The sequence below is a fragment of the Schistocerca gregaria genome, chromosome 2 (genome assembly GCF_023897955.1).
Source record: "Schistocerca gregaria isolate iqSchGreg1 chromosome 2, iqSchGreg1.2, whole genome shotgun sequence".
Lineage (NCBI taxonomy): Eukaryota > Metazoa > Arthropoda > Insecta > Orthoptera > Acrididae > Schistocerca > Schistocerca gregaria.
In genome coordinates this window covers 301,791,099-301,804,541 of record NC_064921.1, presented here as the reverse complement: position 1 = coordinate 301,804,541, position 13,443 = coordinate 301,791,099, and the positions used below count along the sequence as shown (strand labels likewise).

Genomic DNA, 13,443 nt, shown 5'->3' with positions numbered 1-13,443 from the left:
ACACACTTTTGTCCACATTAAACCTACCAACAAACTTATGTTTTGACAATTGCCGTCCTTTCCATGTCTCATGTTCCATCCCATACAGCATTGGCATCCAAGGCAAATGTATTTCTTCAGATGCACACTCTTTACAGCAATATACCACCAGTCTCACCTCATCCTTCACTGCACATAATTGCCCCACAAGCCTAGTTAAAAATCAGATTTCCCGAGCCATCACATCCAATCCTGGTACGAAATACAACTTTGGAGCACACCACTGGTGACTCAGTATTATCCTGGGCTGGAATGTGTTAATCAGCTTCTTCAGCTTCCTAAAATCATACTCTGAAGTGAGATCCATTGTGTCTGAAATTTTATGCACCACTCCTAGAATAGTTTTCTGTCATCCTCCCAATCTCCACAATATTCTTGTCAGACCCCATGCTCTTTTCTGCACCTATCTCCCTACCCTATTGATCCTAATCCTGTGATCATTCTTGCTGCAAGACTTGCCCTATGCACCCTCCTACCACTACCTATAGCACCGCTGTTACTGGCAAAACATATACTATCAAAGGGAGAGCCTTCTGTCAAACGACACACGTCATATACCAGCTGTTATGTGTAAACACTGTTTGGCCTTCTAAATCTGGATGACTACCACCAAATTATCAATTAGGATGAATGGGCATAGACAGAGGGTGTATACTGGCAACTCACAATAACCTGTTGCAGAGCATGACAGACGTGACCTCGGTGCCTGTTTCTCCACACATACCATCTGGATTCTTCCCCCAAGACACCAGTTTCTTGCCACTCACCAGGCCTTAATTTACGTTAATTTCTTCTGACCCACCATTTCTTCACAGTAACTACTCTTTACTTCACTCTGTTTTAGTTTTCTACATCTTTCATTGTCTTGCCCATCTATTTTTTACTGCTCCCCTCCCACCTCTATTACGTACAATGCAATTAGCTTTTCACTCTTATTACCTCATGCATGATGTTTGAGCAATAATCTCTGTCTACGCATTACCTTGTCCTCCACCTTTAATTCTCTCAGGTTTTCAAATATCGTCCAATGCAATCCCCAACAATCAGTCTTTCCTTCTCATCACTGCAGTAAGTATCCCCTGCCCGCTGTTCTCGGTGACTTTCCCAAAATCTACCCCTTTTCCTATACCTCTCCAGTCCTTATCCTTCTCCCCTCTTCCTTATCCCTCAACCCTTCTGCCTGAAGAAGGAGCCACTGGCTCTGAAAGCTTGCCAATTACAACTGTCTTTTTTGTGTGTGTTCTGCCACTGCTTGGTGATTAGATATTTTTATCTACCCAATTAAATTATTTAGCTTGTTTTAGATACTCTGGAAAGATACCTTAACTGAATGACTTATTTATTATGTTAGTTATGAAAGCTGATACTATGCCTGTGCATTCTGCCAGTACACAGACTTGCACTTCATCCATGTGTGCTAATTTTTAATTTTTGCGCTGTTTTCATGACTCCTTTGTGGGTCGCATCTTGCCCCCATCTCACTGATGAAGGTACAGTTGTGTGGATCATTTACTAACCTATCCCTGTTCTTCCCCTATATGTTTTATGCATATGTTTGTTTTATGTGTGTTTGCTGTTAAATGACCTTCCAAATTCCATTGCTTTTGAAACTTCCTGGCAGGTTAGAACTCTATGTCATATTGAGACTCAAACATGGGACCTTTGCCTTTCACAGGCACGTGCTCCACTGACTGAGCTATCCAAGCACAACTCATTACCAGCCTGTGAGGGTGGCTCCTGGATTGTGCTTAAATGGCTCAGCTGGTAGAGCACATGCCTGCAAAAAATAAAGGTCCCAGGTTCAAGTCACAGTCTTGTATGCACTTTTAGTCTGTGAGGAACACTCCACTGCAGAGTGAAAATTCCTTTATTTATTTTCAGCATTAAATATTATTTTATCACTTGATCACTTATTTCACTGGGCAGCAGCATACTGTAAACTATTTTGTGATATTAATAAGAGCTAAGAAATTGAGGCTCACTATGTTTTTTGATGGTAATGAGTGAGAAACTGAACAGTCTGGGAGGAATTTCTAATAAATGTTGTTATGCACATTTTTTATTGATATTGTTACTGATATGTGTACTTTTGCAAATGTCCACACAAAATTCTGTTTAAATAGTCTAGAGAAATGGAAAATTTTCCACCTATATCATTTCTGTACCACTTCCTCCTAGTTCTGATTTAAAAAATACCCTTAAGGATTTCTGCATTTCATCACCAAGGAAAAATAAAATGTAATTGTATTCTGGGTCAATTTGCATGTAAATGCAAAAGTGTGTACAGCCACAATACATTGTTACTGCATGTTACCTACCTCTCCATGAAGGGAAGTAGTTCTTGAGTCAAGATTACCACTAATGGAAATAGACATTATTTCACAAGATATGAGAAAGAAATTGTTGCTCATTTGAAAGTAGTGAGAAAATTATTCAATTGGATAGATAAAAGATCTTTTCACCAAGCGGCGGCAGAACACACACATAAAACAGTGTTGTGATTGTCAAGCTTTCAGAGCCACTGGCTTCTTCTTCAGGCAGAAGGGTTGAAGAAGGAAGAGGAGTGAAGGAAAAGGGGAAGGAAATGGGATTTTGGGAATGTCACCCAGAACTGCAGGTCAGGAGAAACATACCCCATACAGTAAGTACAGGAAAAGGGGTAGATTTTGGGAAAGTCACCCAGAACTGCAGGTCACGGGAACCTAACCCATATGGTAAGTCTCCCCTGATCTACGATTCTGATTAACTTTCCCAAAATCTGTCCCTTTTCCTAGACGTCTCCAGTATTTTTCCTTCACCCTTCTTCCTTCCCCTTCAACTCTTCTGCCTGAAGAAGAAGCCACCGGCCCCGAAACCTTGCCAGTCACAACAGTCTTTTATTTATGTGTGTGTTCTTTCACTGCTTGGTGAGTAGATTTTTTATCTATCCAATTAAATAATTTCATCAATAATTGATTGGTTTCACTTGCAAGTATGATATTAAAGAAGAGATTTCTTTTTGAGACTGATTAATAGCTGCCAGATACTGCAACAATCATCAATCTTCTACATGTCTTCCTGCACATTGCTATAGTCTTCTGGCATTGTCACCTCCCTACAGACAACAGAATAATCTGCAAAGATTCTTTTGTAGTTACCTATAATTTAAACTTCTTTTAACTTATTCGATTTAGGTATTCTTTCAGCTTAATTTGCACTTTGAAGAATTGAATATTCATTATCCTGAAGTAACAGCAGGTGCACTTAGTCAACTGACCAAAATCCAGAAAATCAGAAAAGCCAATTATAGAGTACTGTTTCTTCAACAACGATTGTATTTTTTAGAAAAAGATCTTAAGTATGTCTGTTGTTTGATGGATTTTTCCAACAGCCTTTATTATTTGAATGAAATGATCAGTGTCCAAGAACTTTTGAAGATACATAGCAGTGGTCCCTGCATGTATCTGTAATCACTTGATGCTCAATTTTCATTTACAATTCCTGGTCTTTTGAACTGCTGTGGTATGCCAAAACTGTGAGAAATGTTTATGACAAAGCTACTGATTTCATCCATGACATTTTTTTATATTTATGTCTTCATATAAAATCTTTATAAAAGACATGAGATATTCTCTAGAACTTCTGTTGCATTATTGAAAATTTATTTACGCTACCTCCAGGTGATAAGTATACACAACGCAGTACTAATTTTTTTGTAAATGCCAAATTCTTTTAGTTCCAAGACGAAAATTTTGAAGTATTTATCATAATTAATTGTGATTAGGTCATGTTTGGCATTAAACTGTATTATTTATAGAGGGCTGTTTTGCTGTATTTTTAGTTCTTTACTATATTCTATTTTTACTTGTAGCTGTGGCTTTTTGTTTGTGATACCTAATAAGCATACTTTTTTATGTATTCAATTCTATCATTTATGGGCAGGTTGAAGAAATTCTAAAATATGGATATGTTGATACAATCTTATAGACTTCCCAGTGAATCATTGTCGTCTTGTTGAGATTGGGTGTTCTGCTGGTGGTCCATGTTTTCCCAAAATGACATTTCCACACTGAAACTTGATGTCTTCATTAAATGTTTGCTGAGACTGGCTACCTGACAGACTGGGTCCCATATTCATGCCTGAGCAGTGCCTGGAGTTCCATCTGCCATCCTCTCCAGATTGGGTATAACCTCTCTGGGCCATGCTCACAAGGCATGCTCCCACACCACTGCAGGTGTACCCCATTCCTTTCATACCCACTGCTGCAGTCTCCCATGGTGGTGGCTGCATCATGGTATTCTGTTTTCAGTCCATGCCTATGAGGCATGTTCTCTGCAATCTTGCACTACTATAGGCATTCCCCATGCCATCCATGCTCACTGTTGCTGTCTCTAACAGTGGTATCCATCTCCTGATGTTCTGTGTTCAGCCTGCACCTGTGAGGCGTGTTCCACAGGGCATGTTCCACACTGCTCCAGGTGTTCCCTGTTCCATCTGCACCTGTTGTAACTGTCTCCCATGGTGGCAGCCACCTCCTGGTATCACATATTTGGTCTGCACCCATGAGGCTTGTACCCTGCAGTGGCGTTCTTGTTCTCTTCTTCTTGTACCTCTTCCATTGTACTGGGTCATCTGGTGGGACATAATGCTTTGCAGTTGTCCCTGGTCGAATATCTATTGTCAGTGAACACTCATTGAAGATGTTCCAACCCTGTTGTCAAGCTGTCTAAGTTGTAAAATGTCTTGGCTCAGAGTCAAAGCGTTCCAAGCACCCTGGTCTTGTGTGCTGGGTGATGGCAGCTGTTGGCCAGTAGATATAAACTGGTATTTTGTCGTTCAATACAAACTATGGCCATATCTCAGATGCAGCCATCATGGTCAGTTTTGACATGGTGTCCATGATGACTGGGATACCACTCTAGGATACATTCGGTTTTATTAGTAAGATGTTTGATGAAGCTCATCTGGATCTCTTCAAACATACTTTAACATCAACTTACTTCCTATGTGGAGGCCAATTCTGTGAGCAGACTGAGGGAGTGGTGATGGGTAGCCCTTTGTCTCTGGTAGCAGCCAATCTGTTTTTGGAGAAGTTTGAGCATGAGGCCATTATAACTGCCACCTACCAGCAGACATGTTTCTTCAGATATGTGGACGACACAATCGTCATGTGGCCCCACATCTGGGAAAGACTGGAGGGCTTCTTGGATCATTTGAACTCATGACATCCCAAAATAATGGTAACCATGGAGTTAGAGAAAATTGATCAGAAAATTACCAGCCCATTTCTCTGCTGTCACCATTCTCAAAAATAATAGAAGCAATTATGAAATACAGATTAATAAATTACCTAAATAAACACAATCTTTTAAGCGACTCACAGTTTGGTTTCCGAAGTGGCAAAAATATAGAGTCAGTCATAATAGAATTCACAAAGGTTGTACTCGATGCTCTTGACAAAGATAGAGTGTGTCATAGGCATATTTTTGGATGTTTCTAAGGCCTTTGATACAATTGACCACAAGATTCTATTAAATAAATTAGAAGCATTCAGAATAAGAGGGGTAGCTAATGACTGGTTTCAGTCATACCTAGCAGATAAGGTACAAACTGTGGTGATAACATATACTTCAAATAGATCTAAACATTTAGTGAAACACATACCAGAACCAAAATACATTAATATAGGGGTTCTGCAAGGTAGCATATTAGGACCAATACTATTCCTGATATATATCAATGACTTTCCCAGTAGTGTTACTCATGGTGGAAAACTTCTCTTCGCTGATGACAGCAATATTATAGTCACTGAAAAAACCAGAGAACTCCTTGCAGAAAAAGCAAATGAAGCTCCCAAGGAAGTTTACAATTGGTCAAAAAGCAAAAAGGTGACATTGAACATAAAGAAAACTAATGCCATGAATTTCAATTTGAAGATGGAAAATGAAAATCTTAAATTAAATGTAGTGGCACCTCTATAGACTGTGTAACAAATGCAAAATTTCCAGAAGTGAATATTGATTCTCTGTTGAAATGGTGAGAACACATAAATGTTCTTGCAAACAGAATTGCATCAGCATGTTATGCCCTAAAAATCTTATCATCAGTGTGTAAGATGCAGTGTCTTTTAGTTACATACTATTCATACATGCACTCTATTCTTAGCTGTGGCATTCTTGTGGGAAAAAATGCACAAAATATGAACACAATTTTCAAACTCCATAAAATAGCTATAAGAAGCATAACCAAAAATATTAGTCAGTTGGTAATTATTGCACAAATGGTTCTGTCCATGACTATGGAACAAGAGCTAGGTTCAACTTACATTTCCCAAGAAAAATTAAACATAAAACTCAAAACAGCATTTTCTACCAAGGAATAAAACTGTACAATAAATTACCAAAAGAGATAAAAGAAATTGCAAAAATACACTTCTTTAAAAAGGCAGCTAAAAAGTACTTGTTATGCAATACATTTTATACATTGAAGGATTACTTAGATAGAACAGAGTAAGGGTTTGGTAAAAAAATATTATACAAATAAATAATAGTAATGATTATAAAACACCCAACATTCCATATAACACCTTCACACTATATTTTTTTCTTCTTTTTTTTCTAGTAAACCTTACTCCCAAGCTATGCATTGCATAATGCTAATACCTCTTCCTGAGCTCAACATGTCACTCATTATAGAGGAATGCTGACTCAGTTTTTCAGGATAGAAAATGGGAAGATGTTGCACAGAAAATGGCCCAGAGATTACAGATCACCAGTGTGTGTGTGTGTGTGTGTGTGTGTGTGTGTGTGTGTGTGTGTGTGTAGTGAGTGAAGTGTTATGAAACAATGAGTGTATAGTGTGTGCAATGACTGATAGTGAGATATGAGTGAACAGTGTGGCATTACATTATTTAATAAGTTATTTGTGAAAAAAGTATAGTATACCAGGAATAAATCTAATGATTATCTCAACTAGAAGTCTGTAAATGTATGTGTATATGAATTAGCTTATTTTAAATTGGTCTAAACTTCTAAATACTTTAACATGTCCTATATCCTTGTAAAAAGAGATCTACAGATGAATAACACTACGACTACTACTACTACCTTTTGATATCAGTATAATGTGTCTGAAGTCAACTGTCTCTATTGTCACCCACAGCCTCACATTAATCCTCATTGCAGCTTTAGTGAGGCAAGGCCAGTCACAATGTTGTAACAGTTTAACAAATTTCACATTGGTTTCACAGAGTCAGCTCACTACTTACGTTAAAGACCCTGTTCAGATTGTCTCTTGTCTTACTCATTATTACTACCTAAACTTTCTTTCTGAAAACCCTACATAATGGCACATGACACAGCCCAGCACATCTATTGGACTCTCTACTTTCCCAAGTGCTCATTCACTGCACTCAGCCCTGATGAAACATTGCTTATAAGATTTGCAATAAATCCCACAATCATGTGACAGCAACCAAATTTCGCACTCTTGGTGAAAAATATTGAAGGCAGAAGCAGTAATGAAGGATGTAAATACACAAAAAGATACATTGTTTATTAAGGCTACAGGTCAGTATATTTCAAGTTATACATAAACAAACAGTATGGTAATTATTTATCATGTTTTCCTTTTATTTCAGTGCATGTTATTTACTTTTGACTTAATTTGATGGAAATTGTGGTACTAAGTTTACAATATAATGTTTTTGGAATACCTGGCTCATAAAAGCAGGCATAAGAAACAGTAGAACTTCAGATAATCCGAGATGCAATCTAAAATTCATTTATGAACATCAAATCCTCACTTATGTGACAAAAACAGACATTAATAAGTGTATTCCCCCAAAATATGTTCATATCAAGCCCTATAAAATTTTGAGTGAATTAATTGCATCTGTAAATACAAGTGTGTCATACCAGTTGGCAGACATGGATGTATGGTTTCTATCCTTCTCAGTGTTTGTGTCCTGCGATGACAATCTGCATCAGTTATGCTGGTCAATGAAATCTCAGTAGTTTCCATTTGTGTTATCATCTGCCTATCAGGCAATTTATGTGGCACAAATGTTCAATAAATCTACCTCTAAATAGACATATCTCTGAATGACAGCATTAAAACTGTTTTTGCTAATCTCTATTTCAGTCTCAGAGGCAGCGACTGATTTTGTGGCAGAATATGCTCAGGTTTGTTTGACACTGTGGCTGCCAACAGTTAATGAATGTGACACATCATAAATAGTGTCTTTTCCATATAAGAAGCATTTTATCCAGTCATAAACAAAAAATTTGCTGACAGTTTGCTTGTACATCACCATCCTTCTCATTGTGTAACAAAATTCCACGTTATCAGTTGCTCTGAACTCACTATATTTGGTTAGCTAAACGAAGCTGCTTCTGCTTACTGTTTTAGACATTCCTGGTACTTTTGAGCATGGTGCTCCAGTGCTCAGGTCTATGTAAGAATATTCAACATTGGTCCTTACTTGGATATTGGTCAATTCACCAAAAATTTTAGCTGCACCATTTATATTGTAACAAATTGATTGTGTTGCCGTCTGTTTTTTATTTATAAAAACCTGAAAGTTTCTACTGATGTAAAATGCATATTATTGCATCGTTAAGGCCATTGTGTATGGTGTATGTCTGTTTATCCTACCAGAAATCATACAGCATGGCAACTGACATTAACTTGAGCATGGAAAAAAACTGGAAAACAGTGCTTGTAGCCAATGTCACATTTCAGTCATTGCTGGGTACCATTCCTGAGGCAGCATTTGGGCATTATTGCTGGCTGGCGTTGTCAAAGTTGTTCATGTGGAATTAGTGGAGTACAGTAAAATATTGGTTTTCTTGAATAGGTTTCAGTACATATCATTTCTAATTATGTCCTTTCATTTTAGTCAAATCTCAGTTTACAAAAAAGGTGTGTCATTAACATCAACTTAGTGCTCTGACATTTGTATCTCATTTCTAATTACTTAAGTGGAAGATTTTATGTCACATGATGCACTAAATACATATATAGGTGATGCACAGGTGATTAGAGCAAGACAGCATCAATTTTTCATGTTTTGTTCAGCCTTTTGTTTACATTAATCATTTATTATAGACTGATGGCCAAAAAATTGACCACTGCCACCACAAGACTGAATGTCTTCTCCTAGCGTTGCAGTCACATGATGCAGTAAGGAAAGAATATAAGCGGAACAGAGATGAATTGGTGGTCTTTATAGCGAACATAACGACCGCAAATGCGGAAATTCACTGATATGAGTGACTTTGACAAAAGTCAGATTGTTATGACCCTGAGCCTGAGAACAAGAATCTCTGAAATTGTGAAGCTAGTCAGCTATTTGTGTACTACTGTCATTAGCATCTGTGGAATGTGATTGGAGGATGATGAAATAATGAGTAAGCCACATGGTATTAGACATCCATATCTCATCACAAAGCATGGAGACTAGAGTATTGCCTGCTGTGTAAAGCAGGATAGGCAGTGATCTGTGGCAGATCTGATGATAGAATACAACACTGCTGCAGGCACATGTATTTTAGAGCACACTGTACAAGGCCATTGTTGAACATCAAACTCCAGGGCACATGACCCCCTACTTGTTCCCTTATTGACCCAACAACATCATCAGTTACAATTGGCAAGTCATCTCTGTGCATTCACCATAGATCTTTAGACATAGGTCACCTGGTCAAATGAATCACATTTCTTCTTATACCAGGTTGACAGTTTTGTCCTTACACACCATAATCTAGGTGCTTGAAACATGCACAGTGCCACAGATGCAGACCAGTGAGGGCAGAATTATGTGATGGGGTATGTTGAGTTGGGCTTCTATGGCACCCATGGTAGTAATCAAAGGCACCATGAAAGCTGTGGACTAGGTGAACATTATTGAGCACCAACTGCATCGCTTCATGTGTGATGTCTTCCCCTATGACAATGAAACCTTCCAGCAGTATAACTTTCGATGTCACAAGTCAGACTCTTGCTGCGAGGTGTGAGGAACATGGCATTAAAGCCACTTTGATGTCTTGGCCAGCAAACGCCCATGACCTGTACCAGTTGGAATACATATCAGGTGTCAACTGCACACATGCAAACCACCAGCCTGTAATTTGTGGTAATTGCCTGATCTGAGCAGTGACATATGTTGTATACCTTTTGGAAACCTTCCAAGGACGTATTGAATCCAAACCATGCATAATCATGGCTGTATTCTGTCTGAAAATTGCACCAACACATTATTAAACAGATGGTCATTAATGTTTTGGCTCATCAGTGTATCCCTGTTTCTGGCTATGTCTGCCCAGTTCAGTTAAAACTCAACTGCAGATCTAGAATATAAATGAGATAGTAGCCATAGAAAAGAAAAGTTAAGGCAGCATTATTTAAATGTTTTGTTATGATAGCTGTGGGAGCCGTCGTGGTCGGATGCCTGTGGAGGGTGACTGCCGAGCTTACATCGAGTGCACTGGTGATCGCGCACAACCCCGTCGCCTGATGTGTGGACCAGGACTTGCCTTCCACGCTGTTCGCCACATGTGTCTGCCTGAGTCTCAAGTGCCAGGCTGTTCTCAACAGGTACTGTAATTCCCTTCACATTGCACTGGTTTACACTTGCAGATGACTATTAGCACAGTGAGTTATGGATGGTTGATCAGGACAGGATTGCATACCCTATGAAAGACTAAGTGCACATTGTTTGAATCATTACTAACAGTAATCATCTGCTACTTTACAGTTGCTGAAGAACATATTCCTAACAGGATCTCTGTAGAGTAAAAACTTATTTAATGAGTTAAAAATAGCAGCTGCTTGTTTAGTGCATTGAAACTCTTAGACAGTGTAGTGAGTACTCTTACTATACCATATATAGAATCCCACAAATGTTTAGAAAAAACGAGATCGGTGTGACTTCATTTGACCTCGTAAAGAAATTTTGATTTCTTCCTCCTTTTTTTTATTCTATGCTTTCCCTACATAGTTGTTTCACAAGGATTGTGTCAGCTTAGAAATTTTTTCCACTTATACCATAAATTTGATCAATTACTTCAGTGTCCATTCATATAGCTAAATTACACTTAAATATGCAATGTATATAATTTCGGAAGACACATTAATAGGTAACAACAATATGAGGACAGCTTCTTACCCACCACAAATAGGAAGCATTTAGTTGCAGACAGGAACAATGAGAAAGACAGCTAACAATTAAGCTTCCAGACGAGAAAGTCATTCTCCTGAAACAGAACACACACACACACACACACACACACATACACAAGCAACACACACACACACACACACACACACACACACACACACACAAGCACAACTCATACACACATGGCCACTGTCTTCAGACGCCAAGCCCCAACTGTAGACTGTGATTGCACTTGATGTGAGCAGCAATCTGCTGGGGTGGAGGCAGGTGAGGCAAATGTATCAGAAGGTGTTGAGGTTCTGGGGGAATGTGAGGACAACCTATCCACATTTTTCCAGAACCTTAACGTCTTCTCCCCCATTCACTTCACCTAGTCCTCCTCAACCCAACAAGCTACCTTCCTTGATGCTGACCTCATCTTCAAAGGTAGCCACGAGGGTTGTTTTTTAAGTAAGGGCCGTTTTTATTTTTAAATAAAGATACAAATACTTTTGTAAAAAAAACTTTTATTTTCTGATTTACACACTTTTACCTATTTTTCTACATAGTTGCCTTGTTTATTTAAGCACTTGTCATACCGTGCAACTAAGTTTTTAATTCCCTCCTCAAAGAATTCGGCCGCCTGCCCCGACAGCCAAGAGTTCACGACCACTTTCACTTCATCGTCGTCATTGAAGCGCTGCCCGCCAAGATGGTGTTTCAGGTACCGGAAAAGGTGAAAATCACTAGGAGCAAGGTCGGGGCTGTATGGTGCATGGTCAAAAACTTCCCAGGCAAAAGAATCAATGAAATCCCGAGTCTTTTGAGAGGTGTGAAGCCTAGCGTTATCGTGCAGGAGCAAAACTCCTTTTGTCAGCATGCCGCACCTTTTGTTTTGAATTGCTCTGTGGAGCTTCTTTAGAGTTGCACAGTAGGCATCTGAGCTGATTGTCGTTCCTCATGGCATAAAGTACACTAGCAAAACACCGCGCCGGTCCCAGAACACAGTGCCATAATCTTGCACTTTGACAGTGTCTGTTTGGCTTTGACCTTGACAGGTGAGGTTGTGTGTCGCCATTCCATCGATTGTCGCTTGCTTTCATGAGTGATATGGGATACCCATGTTTCATCTCCAGTGACAATTTGACTCAACATGTCATCCCCTTCTTCCTCGTAATGAATCAAAAAGTTCAATGAAGTGGCAAATCTCTTCCCTTTGTGGTCTGTGAGGAGTCTGGGTACCCACCGAGAACACAGTTTCTTAAAGTTTAGGTTTTCAGACACAATTTTGTACAAAACTGATCTTGAAACTTGTGGAAATTCCAAAGAAAGAGTGGAAATTGTCAATCTTCTGTCCTCACGAATCTTTGTTTTGACTGCAGCCACTAAATCATCAATGATCACAGAGGGCCGGCCTGAGCGTTCTTCATCATGGACGTTTTTACGGCCACTTTTAAACTCTCAAACCCATTGACGCACTTTACCTTCACTCATTGCATTCAAGCCATAGACTTCTATTAACTGACGATGAATTTCTACAGCTGATAAGCCTCTCGCAGTCAAAAAACGTATCACTGACCGTATCTCACACGCGGCAGGTGATTTAATTATCGTAAACATTAAAAAGTAGCACAGCGATGCGTACACGTCAGCTACAGAGCTGCAACTTGCATCAGTGTGAACAGGAAGGATGCCGCCAAGTGGTGCGGTGGTTTGTTGCAGGATCTGCGCGAACTACGGGACTATACGCGTGGACAGCCCTTACTTAAAAAACAACCCTCGTACATCAATACCTCCCTCCTCATCAAACCTACCAGCCACCAACAGTACCTCCACTTTGATAGCTGTCACCCATTCCACACCAATATGTCCCTCTCATCCAGCAACCCAAGGTCAACACATCTGTAGTTACAAGCAGCCCCCTAATATACCAAGGGCTTCACTTAGGGTTTCACAGGCCGAAATAACCCTCCCAACACTGTACAGAAATAGATCTCTTGTGCATCCTTTCTCCAATCACCTACCACCTCCCACATATGCACTCTTTAGCCACAAAAGAGCACTTCTCTCATGGCTGACTCAGTACCATTCAGGATTGTAACAACTGATTCACATTCTCTACCAGGGTTTTCACTGCCCTTAGTCGTGACCTGAAAGTAGCAATATCCTTCCCATTATCTTCCCCACCCCTCCTACAATAGTATTCTGCTGCCCACCAAACTTACACAATATCCCTGTCCATCCCTACTCCAACCATCTCCCAACC

At 39.4% G+C, this 13,443-nt stretch overlaps 1 protein-coding gene across 4 annotated transcripts in view; it reads left to right on the top strand.

Annotated features, from left to right (window-relative positions):
- The window catches only part of LOC126336923 (uncharacterized), a 191,808-nt gene that overhangs the window by 137,556 nt on the left and 40,809 nt on the right, over positions 1–13,443 (top strand). For all 4 annotated transcript variants that reach the window (XM_050001076.1, XM_050001077.1, XM_050001078.1 and 1 more), the window contains exon 7: positions 10,444–10,615. In XM_050001076.1, coding sequence (XP_049857033.1) covers positions 10,444–10,615 — 172 coding nt within the window. The remainder of the gene's footprint in view (positions 1–10,443; positions 10,616–13,443) is intronic.